Below are 15229 nucleotides of genomic sequence, written 5' to 3' on the forward strand. Positions count from 1 at the left end.
AGTTGTCAGCAAGTGGAATAGCCTAGCAAGTGAAGTAGTGGAGGCAGGAACCATACATAGTTTTAAGAAGAGGTATGACAAAGCTCAGGAAGCAGAGAGAGAGAGGATCCAGTAGCGATCAGTGAAGAGGCGGGGCCAGGAGCTGAGTCTCGACCCCTGCAACCACAATTAGTGAGTACAATTAGGTGAGTACACACACACACACACACACACACACACACACACACACACACACACACACACACACACACACACACACACACACACATGTCCTATGAGGAGAGGTTAAGGGAAATCAACCTGACGACACTGGAGGACAGGAGAGATAGGGGGGACATGATAACGACTTACAAAATACTGAGAGGAATTGACAAGGTGGACAAAGACAGGATGTTCCAGAGACTGGACACAGTAACAAGGGGACACAGTTGGAAGTTGAAGACACAGATGAATCAAAGGGATATTAGGAAGTATTTCTTCAGCCACAGAGTAGTCAGGAAGTGGAATAGTTTGGGAAGCGATGTAGTGGAGTCAGGATCCATACATAGCTTTAAGCAGAGGTACGATAAAGCTCATGGTTCAGGGAGAGTGACCTAGTAGCGACCAGTGAAGAGGCGGGGCCAGGAGCTTGGACTCGACCCCTGCAACCTCAACTAGGTGAGTACACACACACCTACACACCTACACACACACAACAGGCCTAGTGTCTAATCGACATGTGCCTAGGACAAAATGGTAACTAACACACACACACACACACACACACACACACACACACACACACACACACACACACACACACACACACACACACACACACACATACACACACACATACACACACACATACACACACACACACACACACACACACACACACACACACACACACACACACACACAGGATGGATATGGGGTGCACAATAAACTAGCCACTTCGGTGGCAAAATCTAAAAAAAATCTACACACACACATACTCACGCACACAACCGGTGAAGAGGCGGGGCCAGGAGCTAGGACTCGACCCCTGCAACCACAAATAGGTGAGTACAAATAGGTGAGTACACACACACACACACACACACACGCAGCCACAAATAGGTGAGTACACACACACACACACACACACACACACACAACAGGCCTAGTGTCTAATCGACATGTGCCTAGGACAAAATGGTAACTAACACACACACACACACACACACACACACACACACACAGTTTAATTTAATCTTTTCAAGGACGCACACCCACACACACACACACACACACACCCACACACACACCCACACCCACACCCACACCCACACACACACACACACACACACACCCACACTCACACACCCACACTCACACACCCACACCCTCTCACACACCTACACCCTCTCACACACCCACACACACACACACACACACACACACACACACACACACACACACACACACACACACACACACACACACACACACACACATGGTAATGCATTATTTACAGCTAGCAAAGTCAGGGTATTTCTCCAGAATGGTCTGTAATATACCACTGTGGATAAAATACTTTGCCATTTCTTGAACATTTCTGAGTGAGTTGTTTCTAAATTCATTAATCTGGTCACACTCCAGTACATAATGATGCAAGGTGTGACAATAGTCCATCTGGCAAAGTTTACATTTCGTTTGGTCTACATCTGGTGGTGGTGATTTAACCTGCCATAGATACTTGTAACCCAGCCGGAGCCGGGCAGTAGTGACATCCAAGAGTCTGCTTATCTTGTTGGATGCACCATAGACATGTGGCTCCTCCTGCATGATGGAATGATGATAGATGGACTGACTTGTGTCAATCTCCCTAAGTCTTAAGTCAATAAAGTTCATTTGAAGTTCTTTTCGTATTATTGTTCTCAAACTGCTAACTGACAACCCAAGATTGTAATCTACTCCCTCTTTGAAAGCATACAGCTTAGCCAATTTATCAGTTCTATCATGCATCTGAAGACCAATGTGAGATGGAATCCACAGCATGTGCACTCTGACTCCACTATCCACAATCTTACCATACCTGTGTCTGGCTTCTGACACAAGCATGCCACAATTTATACTTAATGAGTTGAGAGCATTTATGGATGACAGAGAATCAGTTACAACTAAAGTGTCAACCTTAGATACATGGACACATTTGAGTGCAAGGAGTATGGCAAACAGTTCTGTTTGAAGGGTAGAGGCCCAGTTATTGATGCGTGCTCCAATTTCTTTATGAGAGCCATCACTCTGTGTGACAACAGCAGCACTACTAGCTGCACCAGTGGACTGGTGAACAGAACCATCAACGTAAATAATTTGTGAAAGATTGTTCTGTGTGACTAAGTTATCAATACAGCTTAAGGCATCATGTTTGGCTTCAAGACGAAGCTTTGGTTGCAACGATGCCAGAATTCATTTTGTGTGTAACAAATGCACTTTGGCACAGTTACCCTTTAGCAATGATGACATTGATTTACCTAATTTTAATACAAATGACCCATTGCCATGTACTGATGATTATAATTGTTTTATGAAAACAGGCCTTCACTTTATTCATGTCAACGCAAGATCACTTCTTCCTAAATTGGCAGAGATTAGGATTCTAGCTAACAAAATTAGGGCGGCAGTTATAACCATCTCTGAATCCTGGTTGGATGATACGGTGACTGACGACGAGGTCAAAATAGAAGGTTACAATATAAAACGCTTAGATAGGAACAGAAAGGGTGGTGGAGTATGTGCCTACATTAGAAATGACTTAGCTTACAACCCAAGACCTGATTTAAATAACATTAAACTGGAGATTCTATGGTTTGAAGTGCTGCTTCCCAAGACCAAACCCATCTTAGTAGGAACTAGTTACCGCCCTCCCACCCAGGACCAGTTCTTAGAAGACTTTTCCAGAGTATTGTCCGGACTTGAAAACAATTGCGAGACAATAATACTGGGCGACTTCAATATCTGTTTTCATCAGCAAAATAAGGGGCTATGCAAAAGGTATAAGCAAATTCTAGGTTTAAATAGTTACACTCAACTAATTAATACACCAACCCGGATCACACAGTTCTCAGCCACCCTAATTGACCACATACTTTGTAACCGCTCTGAGAACATTAGTCAGTCAGGCATCATTACCACAGGTCTTAGTGATCATTTCATCATTTACTGCACCAGGAAAATCACTAGGGATAGGATAGGCCTACACAGGACAATAAAAATGAGGTCAACTAGAAACTACAGTAAAGAAACACTGGTAAATAGGCTACACAATTGTGACTGGACAGAGATAACAAGTTGCATGGACGTAAACGATGCCTGGGAAAAATTCAAAACAATGTTCACTACCATCCTTGATAATATTGCACCAGTTAAAGAGGTTAGGATTAAACGAAGAACTGAACCCTGGATGAATACTGAGATATTAGATATGAAATTCAGAGACCAGCTGCTAAAAAGATTTAAAGCAAACAGACAGGATATTGCAGCATTAAATGAATTCCAAAGGGTGAGGAACAGAGTGCAGAGGCTTATAAAAGGAGCAAAGGCAAAGCACTATTGCTCAAAAATTGAAGAGTATAAGCATAACCCCAGAAAGCTCTGGCAACAACTAAAACAGTTGGGGTATAGCCATAAGCCAATAGATACCTGGAGTATACCTGGAGAGAGTTTCGGGGGTCAACGCCCCCGCGGCCCGGTCTGTGACCAGGCCTCCTGGTGGATCAGCGCCTGATCAACCAGGCTGTTGCTGCTGGCTGCACGCAAACCAACGTACGAGCCACAGCCCGGCTGATCAGGTACTGACTTTAGGTACTTGTCCAGTGCCAGCTTGAAGACTGCCAGGGGTCTGTTGGTAATCCCCCTTATGTGTGCTGGGAGGCAGTTGAACAGTCTCGGGCCCCTGACACTTATTGTATGGTCTCTTAACGTGCTAGTGACACCCCTGCTTTTCATTGGGGGGATGGCGCATCGTCTGCCAAGTCTTCTGCCTTCGTAGTGAGTGATTTTCGTGTGCAAGTTCGGTACTAGTCCCTCTAGGATTTTCCAGGTGTATATAATCATGTATCTCTCCCTCCTGCATTCCAGGGAATACAGGTTTAGAAACCTCAAGCGCTCCCAGTAATTGAGGTGTTTTATCTCCGTTATGCGCGCCGTGAAAGTTCTCTGTACATTTTCTAGGTCGGCAATTTCACCTGCCTTGAAAGGTGCTGTTAGAGTGCAGCAATATTCCAGCCTAGATAGAACAAGTGACCTGAAGAGTGTCATCATGGGCTTGGCCTCCCTAGTTTTGAAGGTTCTCATTATCCATCCTGTCATTTTTCTAGCAGATGCGATTGATACAATGTTATGGTCCTTGAAGGTGAGATCCTCCGACATAATCACTCCCAGGTCTTTGACGTTGGTGTTTCGCTCTATTTTGTGGCCAGAATTTGTTTTGTACTCTGATGAAGATTTAATTTCCTCATGTTTACCATATCTGAGGTCTAACATAGTACTCACTATCGATAATGAGGTATGCCACGAAACATCTAAGGTGGCAAATTGCTTTAATTCCTACTACACATCTGTTGCATCAACACTAGTAAGTAAACTACCAGCTGCATCAAATACCTTCAACACAGACTCTGATAAGTTTCAAACATACTATACCAATAAAGGGGTAACCCCAAACAGTTGTCAACAAGTAAGTGTATCTCATGATTTTATTCAAAAAGAACTAAGCAGGTTAAACCTAACTAAGAGCACAGGCCCTGATAACATCCCGTCTAAGTTCCTAAAAGATGGTGCTTCTGAACTGTCAATCCCTATTTCTCACATAATAAATCTATCAATCACCACTAATACCGTACCGGAGGGGTTCAAGGAGGCCAGAGTTACTCCTATCTTCAAGAAAAATAGTAGGTCTGATGTAAGCAACTATAGGCCTGTTAGTATACTCAGTATAATATTCAAAATTCTAGAGAGGGCGGTGTACTCTCAAGTAGTTAAGTACCTTAATGACAACAACATTCTCCATAGCTATCAACCGGGCTTTAGAAGATCTTACTCAACCGACACCTCCCTAATTAATTTGATGGATTACCTGAGAACTGAAATGTCAAAGGGGAACCTCATAGGTATGGTAACCTTAGACCTGCAAAAGGCCTTCGATACTGTCAACCATTATGTATGAAACTTCAAGCTATCGGTATAGGTTCTGTAGACTGGTTTAAGTCCTACCTTAGCAACAGGAGACAAATTGTCAAAATCAACAAAACGGAATCAGAACCCCTGCCGATAACATGTGGAGTTCCCCAAGGTAGTATTCTGGGTCCCTTATTATTCTTATGTTATGTCAATGACATGCCTATCAGTGTCAAGTGCAAACTCTTACTGTATGCAGATGACAGTGCCCTGTTAGTGTCAGGTAAAGACCCACAAGATATAGCTAATGTTTTAACACTGGAACTGGAGTCCTGCAGCAAATGGTTAATAGACAACAAACTATCATTACACCTCGGGAAAACTGAAGCCATTCTCTTTGGCACGAAACATAAACTGAGAAGGGTAAATAATTTTAATGTCCAGTGTAATGGGGAGCCCATCACTTTACCTGGAGTTTACCTGGAAAGAGTTTCGGGGGTCAACGCCCCCGCGGCCCGGTCCGTGACCAGGCCTCCTGGTGGATCAGCGCCTGATCAACCAGGCTGTTGCTGCTGGCTGCACGCAAACCAACGTACGAGCCACAGCCCGGCTGATCAGGAACTGACTTTAGGTGCTTGTCCAGTGCCAGCTTGAAGACTGCCAGGGGTCTGTTGGTAATCCCCCTTATGTGTGCTGGGAGGCAGTTGAACAGTCTCGGGCCCCTGACACTTATTGTATGGTCTCTTAACGTGCTAGTGACACCCCTGCTTTTCATTGGGGGGATGGTGCATCGTCTGCCAAGTCTTTTGCTTTCGTAGTGAGTGATTTTCGTGTGCAAGTTCGGTACTAGTCCCTCTAGGATTTTCCAGGTGTATATAATCATGTATCTCTCCCTCCTGCGTTCCAGGGAATACAGGTTTAGAAACCTCAAGCGCTCCCAGTAATTGAGGTGTTTTATCTCCGTTATGCGCGCCGTGAAAGTTCTCTGTACATTTTCTAGGTCGGCAATTTCACCTGCCTTGAAAGGTGCTGTTAGAGTGCAGCAATATTCCAGCCTAGATAGAACAAGTGACCTGAAGAGTGTCATCATGGGCTTGGCCTCCCCCTTTGGTTTCATCAGTAAAATATCTGGGAATCCCCTTTGACCCATGCATTGACCCAGCGTTGATTGGTTTTGTTAGTTTTTCGTTCCTGCGTTTTTAGTTTTTCGTTCCTGTCGTAGAGCCATTTTGAAGTCTTTTGAAAGCAGGTTTCGATAATAAACTAAGTTTGAGCAGACTTTTGCTGTCTTTTTCTAAGTCTGCAATTGGGGCAGTTTCAGTGTGGGGATCGCATCCAGGAGCAACAGTGTACTTGATACTACCATGGTGCATGGAATAGATGACCTGAGGTGCATATAGCGACGGGGTGTGAGGGTTATATGTATAGAAAGTGAGGGGTTCAGTTGGTCTAAATATTGTTTCCTCTTCCATTTCTTCAGGTTTTCGAGTATCTTGAGGTGGATTTTCAAGAGGAAGTGTCTTAGCTTTCTTGGCTTTAGGTGGTTCGTTAGTAGTAGCAGAAGAGGTGGAAGACTCAGGTGATTGGTTCACAGCGGTAGTGATGTTGGAAGTCACTGATTGGTTGTTTCTTGGAGATGGAATTTCAGGTGTTGTGATGTTGCCTAATTCTTTGGTGAGCTTGATGATGTCGGCAGATGGTGGAGAGTCTGGGAAAGTAAAGTTTAGCATGTTGTTCAATCGGAAGAGCTCGTTAATAACAGTGTTGAAGGAGCCTGGTAACGCCATATTATATATGTGTGCATATAGCATACAGTAATGAATTTTCGTAGGTTCATAAGCTGATGGAGTAGTGGTGGAGGGTTGGGTAGCTTTTAAAAGTTTTGTTGTGTCGGTCTGGAGTTGGGTGATGGCAGCATAAGTAGGTGACTTGGAAGGTGTCTTCTTCTGTTCTGCTTCTTGGCTTTTTTTAGAATTTCACGACGAGTGGGGCACTTTGCAGGGAGAGTATGGTGATTGTTTTTGCAGTTGAGACACTTAAGTGGGGCAGTAGAAGTACAAGTCTTGGAATCGTGGCCTTCAGACCCACAGGTAGAACAGAACTTTTTGTCTTTTGTGGGGCAGTCTTCTGTAGAGTGTAGCTAAGAGTAGCAACTCCAGCACTGAGTAATATGATGGTACCGCTCAGCTTCAATATGACTGGAGTTAATGAAGTAATAGTATATGGCCAGGCCTTCAGCCATAGCTTGGGCACCAGCCATTGTCACATCAGTAAAAGTGATTTTCAGCATGGAGGAGGCAGTAGGAATTTTGGTGATGCTTTCAACTGTAGCCCAGGGATTTTGTTCTTTTATGGAGGTCTTTAGGTCTTCAACAGGTTGTATGGTAATCAGTTTGTCAAGTCTCTTCAAGAAGACAGTCCTCTTAGCCCGTAAGGCAGGAGAGGACATGACTTTGAAGCCACGGTCTGATAGAGTGGACAAAGCGGAGGAGGTCAGTAGTTTTTCAGCTTCAACATCGTCTTCACAGACAATAATGAAGGCTTCGTGGAGTGAGAGGATGGTATTAATCTTGACCTGTAGACCCCTGATTACCACAGCAAGGGCAAGCTTGGTGGAGTCATTGATCGTACCACTGGATGGTTTTATCTTGACTCTGTTGGAGAAGCTCATCTTGGGACAGAAACAAGGCGCCTGACGCTTATATACTAACGTCAGGTGGAATGGGACGTGTAGCAGACGAGGGCATAGCCACTGGTAGGCGGGATTCCCCAGTGAAAGTAGGTCCTACCCAAAGAGATGGGTTAAATGTAGAAGTAGTTGTCATAGTCGTGAAGGTTATATACATGTCCTCAGAATCAAGATTCCATGATGTTGCACTGGATGGCGAAACGTCTACGATAAAGATACCCAGATGTTGCACATGTGTCTTAATTTCATCTTGTCGGTATTGTATACCATTCTTGTACAACTTGTCAGACACTGCAACATCATGGAATCTTGATTCTGAGGACATGTACATAACCTTCACGACTACGACAACTACTTCTATATCTAACTCATCTGTGAAAATTTGTCTGGACTGCCTCCAAGTAAGTCGCCTACCCTGACAAGCTCTGTTGACACTGAGCTCTGAGGTCGGTACCTCAGCCTCACAAGTGGCTTATAGGACAGATTTTCATAAATGACTGATGTTGCAAGAAATCTCGGCTGCATGCACGTTTAAATGACTAACTTACTTGATGTAGAATCTATTCTGGTCTTCAACCTCCCTAAGCTTAGTCCCTCTGGACTTGCCCTCAGAACCACGTGCAACCGGGAGCCTTAATTCCTGCAATATTCAATCGATATTAGTGACCTGCCTGCACCTCAGAAATTCCTATTTCCAAGGGGTGGGGGAATCCCCTAGAATACTATGCAGAAAGTGACACTAGCTTCTAGGCTGACAAGAGACGCTGGTATGTACTGGGCTTGCACTGCCAGCTTGTCTTGTCTTACTGTATGGGCCTGACGGAGGACATCTACGGTAAGTCGAGGTGCCTCCACCAGATTTCCCCAGGTCTAATATGTGAAGACACGTGGGGGCGCCGCCTGCTGATCACAGCACGTACTCACCTATTTGTACTCACCTATTAGTGGTTGCAGGGGTCGAGTCTTAGCTCCTGGCCCCGCCTCTTCACCGGTTGCTACTGGGCCCTCTCTCTCCCTACTCCATGAGCTTTATCAAACCTCGTCTTAAAACTGTGTATGGTTCCTGCCTCCACTACATCATTTTCTAGGCTATTTCACTGCCTGACAACTCTATGACTGAAGAAATACTTCCTAATATCTCTCTGACTCATTTGTGTCTTCAACTTCCAATTGTGGCCTCTTGTTTCTGTGTCCCCTCCCTGGAACATCCTGTCTTTGTCCACCTTGTCTATTCCACGCAGTATTTTATATGTCGTTATCATGTCTCCCCTGACCCTCCTGTCCTCCAGTGTCGTCAGGCCGATTTCCCTTTATCTTTCTTCATAGGACATTCCCCTTAGCTCTGGAACTAACCTTGTCGCAAACCTTTGTACTTTCTCTAGTTTCTTGACGTGCTTTATCAAGTGCGGGTTCCAAACAGGTGCTGCATACTCCAGTATGGGCCTGACATACACGGTGTACAGTGTCTTGAACGATTCCTTGTTGTTCAGATGGTGTCTAGTGTTAGAAGGAAGCTCTGGCGTCTTCAAGACCCGCACCTCGTCGTTCAAACTTGGGCTGCCAGTTCTCCCTAGCTAACATAACCTAGTGTTTGCCTACATTCGGCCTATTACTACCTAATATTAGTGTACTAACAGTATAACCTACCTGTTTCTTCCCTGAAGGGTAAATCTATCAATTAAGAAGTACCTTCCAACCACCTTCGCCAACCCGGGTGAGTGTGTTTGTGTTTTGGGTGGGTGTAAGGGCCCTCAAACAGTGTGTTTTTCCCCGTTGGGACTTCTCGGACCGAATAAGTTCCAACACCATCTCTTTGGGTATAGAAACCATCGTACCCCTGAAATGCTGAGCCTCTTCCAAACTGCCCTTGCTGCTGCCAGAGAGCGTATGACAGAGCTGCGGCAAACAGACTGGGAACAATTTGTCAATGGTCTCAATGCTCACACCCCACTTAGCCAGGCATGGAGGGACATAAATAGAATTAAGGGTAACAGAACTGGGCAGATCGCGCACCCTCATCCCTTGCATAGGGCGAATGAGTTAGTCAGTGCTTGGGCTGCTACATCTAGCTATGACAGTCTTCCCAGTACCACACAGGCGAAATTAATGGACAAATATGATGCAAGGGAGAGACTTGTTTGCTTTATGCTCAGCAAGGCAGATGACTGCAACATTCCTTTCACTAATTTTGAACTTGATGCAGCACTAACTAAGGGCAACTCCACGTCGCCTGGTGAGGATGGTATTACTTACAACATACTCAGATTGCTGTGTCGAGTACCAGGTAATCCTTTACTTGAATTATATAACATGAGTTATGTCACTGGGGAGCTCCCTAAATCATGGACCAATAGCCTCATTATTCCCATTCCAAAGCCCAATCAACAAAACTCATTTCGCCCAATATCCCTTACTAGCTGCTTGTGTAAAACATTTGAAAGGATGATTCTTAATCGTCTTATGCACAGAATTAAGGAATTCTTGTCACCCCGGTTGCATGGCTTCATGCATGGAAGGAGTGTGCATCATTGCATTACCACCTTTCTCACTCTGCACACTGACAGCTCATACACTACGTTCCTTGACCTTAAATCCGCTTTTGATGTAGCCAACAGACATGTAATCATTAGTGAACTTGCCAGAATGGATGTTGGAGGATGGCTTCTCCGCTGGATTAAAGGTTACCTGTCCAACAGAAAGTCGTCTGTGTTGTTCCAGGGACATAGAAGTGTAACTAAAGATTTTGAATTAGGAACCCCACAGGGAGGTGTGCTTAGTCCCACCCTTTTCAACATTTTGATTAATGCCTTAATGCCATGCCTAGCCAGCCCCATCATTATATGGTTAGTTTTGCTGATGACATAATGATTCACACCACCGGATTCTCCAACACCCAAAACATTCTTAATCATGTTTTAGCCTCGTGTCAGGACCTGGGGTTAATAATCTCAGGGGATAAAACAAAGATACTCAACAGGCGTCCTCCTCGGCAGAGAGGCACAGTTCGTCAGATCCAGTTGCATGATGGGTCTCTTCTAGAATATGTAAGCAGATACAGGTATCTAGGCTTTGAGGTTCCACTACTTGGACCTGTTGTAACGAGACTTTGTCGCCAATACAAAGAAAGGCTGAGAGCACTTAGAGTTGTGGCAGGTTTTCATCCCAGGTATGGTGCTAATGTTAAAATTGTGAAAATGATGTATCTTGCTTATATTAGATCATTGGTTGATTATGCAGCGCCACTACTTGCACTCGTGTCTGACTGGAAGCTTGGAGGGCTGGAAAAACTGCAAAACGAAGCTATGAGGATCATCCTAGGATGCCCTCGTACTGCTAAAATTTTAAATATGCGGAAAGAACTTAATATTCCAAGCATTAGAGATCGTGTTACTGAAAGAAATATCCTTATTGGGGTCAATATGCTTAGGCTAGCCCATTCAAACCCCTGCACAGAAGCCCTCCAAACTTTCCTCAGCACTGGTGAACATCCTTCCAGATGGATCGAAAAAACTGGAACCGACCTCCGCATGAACCAGCTACATGATCTATATCAAGTTGGACAACAGAGACATTTCCCTGCTCCATGGGATATTACCCCATTCCAAACTACCATTCCTCCATTTCCCCCCAAAACTCTTCTTAAATCACAACCAAAGCTTCGTCTTGAAGCCAAACATGATGCCTTAAGCTGTATTGATAACTTAGTCACACAGAACAATCTTTCACAAATTATTTACGTCGATGGTTCTGTTCACCAGTCCACTGGTGCAGCTGGTAGTGCCGCTGTTGTCACACAGAGTGATGGCTCTCATAAAGAAATTGGAGCACGCATCAATAACTGGGCCTCTACCCTTCAAACAGAACTGTTTGCCATACTCCTTGCACTCAAATGTGTCCATGTATCTAAGGTTGACACTTTAATTGTAACTGATTCTCTGTCATCCATAAATGCTCTCAACTCATTAAGTATAAATTGTGGCATGCTTTTGTCAGAAGCCAGACACAGGTATGGTAAGATTGTGGACAGTGGAGTCAGAGTGCACATGCTGTGGATTCCATCTCACATTGGTCTACAGATGCATGATAGAACTGATAAATTGGCTAAGCTGTATGCTTTCAAAGAGGGAGTAGATTACAATCTTGGCTTGTCAGGTAGTAGTTTGAGAACAATAATACGAAAAGAACTTCAGCTGAATTTTATGGACTTAAGGCTCAGGGAGATTGACACCAGTGAGTCCATCTATCATCATTCTATCATGCAGGAGGAGCCACATGTCTATGGTGCATCCAACAAGATAAGTAGACTCTTGGATGTCACTACCGCCCGGCTCCGGCTGGGTTACAAGTATCTGTGGCAGGTTAAATCACCACCACCAGATGTAGACCAAACGAAATGTAAACTTTGCCAGATGGACTATTGTCACACATTGCGTCATTATGTACTGGAGTGTGATAAAATTAATGAATTTAGAAACAACTCACTCAGAAGTGTTCAAGAAATGGCTAAGTATTTTATCCACAGTGGTATATTGCAGACCATTCTGGAGAAATACCCTGACTTTGCTAGCTGTAAATAAAGCATTACCACATATGTGCATGTGTGTGTGTGTGTGTGTGTGTGTGTGTGTGTGTGTGTGTGTGTGTGTGTGTGTGTGTGGGTGTGTGTGAGGGTGTGTGTGTGTGTGTGTGTGTGTGTGTGTGTGTGTGTGTGTGTGTGTGTGTGTGTGTGTGTGCGTGCGTGTGTGTGGGTGTGTGTGAGGGTGTGTGTGCGGGTGTGTGTGTGTGTGTGTGTGCGTGTGTGTGTGTGTGTGTGTGCGTGTGTGTGTGCGTGTGTGGGTGTGTGTGTGCGTGTGTGGGTGTGTGTGTGTGTGGGTGTGTGTGTGTGGGTGTGTGTGAGGGTGTGTGTGTGGGTGTGTGTGAGGGTGTGTGTGTGTGGGTGTTGGTGTGTGTGTGTGTGGGTGTGTGTGTGTGGGTGTGCGTCCTTGTGTGTATGCATATATTTGTACGCTCGTGTGCACATGTCCGTGCGTGCGCCCTCGTGTGTGTATGTGCGCGCGCGCACTAGTGTGGGTGTATGATCCACTTAATATTTGTATTTATAACTCATTACAATTGTGACCAGGTGTGGACGTATCAGTGGTTCATTACTTTGTAATTTGTTCATGACTGTAACCATGTATAGGAGTGAAGCTGATTCATTACCTCTGTAACTTGCCATGATTAGTGACCAGATCTACCTGGAGTTCATTACCCTTGTGACTAGTTCAGCTATCATAACTTTGGGGTCCAGTCACTGGACCCATTATGTACCTTTGTAATCTTTTGACTACCGCCCACAGGATGGGTATGGGGTGCATAAAGATTTTAAACTAAAGTGTGTGTGTGTGTGTGTGTGTGTGTGTGTGTGTGTGTGTGTGTGTGTGTGTGTGTGTGTGTGTGTGTGTGTGTGTGTGTGGTGTGTGTGACTCAACAATCAATATTTGCACCAATAACTCATTACAGTTGTGACCGGGTGTGGAAGTGTGAATTGCTCATTACTCTATAATTTGTTCATGATTGTAGCCAAAGTATAAACGTAAGTAACCATTCTACAGAATTCATTACCTTTGTAACTTGTGAGCTCATTACCTTTGTACCTAGTTCAGCTATCAAAACTTTGGGGGCCCAGTCCCTGGACCCATTACGTACCTCTGTAATCTGTAAATACCTTTGTAACTTGTCATGATTGTGACCAGACTTACCTGGAGTTCATTACCTTTGTAAATTGTGAGTTCATTACCTTTGTAAATTGTGAGTTCATTACCTTTGTAAATTGTGAGTTCATTACCTTTGTAAATTGTGAGTTCATTACCTCTGTAACTTGCTCAGCTGTCAAAACTTTGGAGTCCAGTCCCTGGACCAATTATGTACCTCTGTAATCTTTTGACTACCGCCCACAGGATGGGTATGGGGTGCATAATAAACATATTAAACTAACTAACTTTGGGTAGGACCTACTTCCACTGGGGAATCCCGCCTACCAGTGACTATGCCCTCGTCTGCTACACGTCCCCTTCCACCTGACGTTAGTATATAAGCGTCAGACGCCTTGCTTCTGCTTCAGAATCTCCACGACTATGGTGCTCTTCGCACCTACTCCTAGGCTGAGAGACTGATTACCTCATCTTCTGTATATAGTTCTACTGTCTTCAAGTTATGTCCTGGAATTTGTATTGATAAAACCACTGGATGGCGAAACGTCTACAATAAAGATACCCAGATGTTGCACATGTGTCTTAATTTCATCTTGTCGGTATTGTATACCATTCTTGTACACCATGTATCCATCCTGAACCACAATCTCCCTCGGTGCAGCTGGCAGTGCTGATGCTCCATGAAAACCATCCTCTACCCTATCTGGTATAGCAGGATCCACAACACACCAGGATGGTACCTCCAGAAGTACCTGTGTAAGGCTCAGCCAATAATAGTGCAGGGCGATTGGTAATACCAGGAGTTGAACCCCTTTGGTTAACACCCAAAGACCCCAATGGAAATAAATCACTGTCTGACTTTTTTGGGCTATCCTAGGTTCTCAACACATATCAAATCAAATCAAGTTTATTCTCTGTAAGGATTACAATGCTGAGTTTACAGAATTTGGATATTGTGTGGTTTACATGTTTTAAAATACTAATTACAGAGGGGGCCACTAGAACACCAGCATGGCTAGGCATTTCGGGCAGACGTAGATTAAGTCTTAACTTTAAAATATTACAAATTATGAGGTAAGTTGGTATTATGGCTAAGTGATTAAATACTAGTTTGTGAGTTTAGCAATGTGAATGCTTTTGTTTTCGCACAATACATATGTGAAAATTTGTGTGGACTGCCTCCAAGTGAGTCGCCTACCCTGGCAAACTCTGTTGACACCGAGCTCTGAGGTGGGTACCTCAGCCTCACAAGTGGCTTATAGGACAGATTTTCACAAATGATTGGTATTGCAAGAAACCTCGCCTGCATGCACGTATAAAGGACTAACTTACTTGGTGTTGCAGCATATATCCTGATCTTCAACTTCCTAAGCCTAGCTTTAGCCCCTTTGGACTTCCCCTTGGGAACCACGTGCAACCGGGAGCATTAATTCCTGCAATATTCAATCGTTATTAGTGTCCTGCCTGCACCTCAGAAATTCCTATATCCAAGAGGGTATGTATCCCCTAGTAAAACTATGCAGACTCAGACACTAGCTTCTGACAGCTCTGAGACGCTGGTACTTACTGGGCATGCTCTCTCTGTAGCACGCCGAGCCCACAGTAACTCAACCCGCAATCTCCTAAGATACTGGCCAGATCCTATGGGAAAAGGTGAATATCTCGTCTTACTGTATGGGCTGATGGAGGAGATCATCTACGGTAC

At 44.4% G+C, this 15229-nt stretch overlaps 1 protein-coding gene across 2 annotated transcripts in view; it reads right to left on the reverse strand.

Moving 5' to 3' along the window:
• The window catches only part of LOC128694740 (probable transcriptional regulatory protein IL1088), a 46893-nt gene extending 31930 nt beyond the window's left edge, over window positions 1-14963 (reverse strand). The window contains exon 1 of one of the 2 annotated variants that reach the window (XM_070095955.1): window positions 14857-14963. In XM_070095955.1, coding sequence (XP_069952056.1) covers window positions 14857-14871 — 15 coding nt within the window. In that variant the 5' untranslated portion in view covers window positions 14872-14963. Of the gene's footprint in view, window positions 1-8379; window positions 8401-14856 lie in introns of those variants that run through there. The other variant, XM_070095956.1, reaches the window with a different exon arrangement.
• Window positions 14964-15229: the final 266 nt, after the last annotated feature.

Source organism: Cherax quadricarinatus, chromosome 51 (genome assembly GCF_038502225.1).
Source record: "Cherax quadricarinatus isolate ZL_2023a chromosome 51, ASM3850222v1, whole genome shotgun sequence".
NCBI lineage: Eukaryota > Metazoa > Arthropoda > Malacostraca > Decapoda > Parastacidae > Cherax > Cherax quadricarinatus.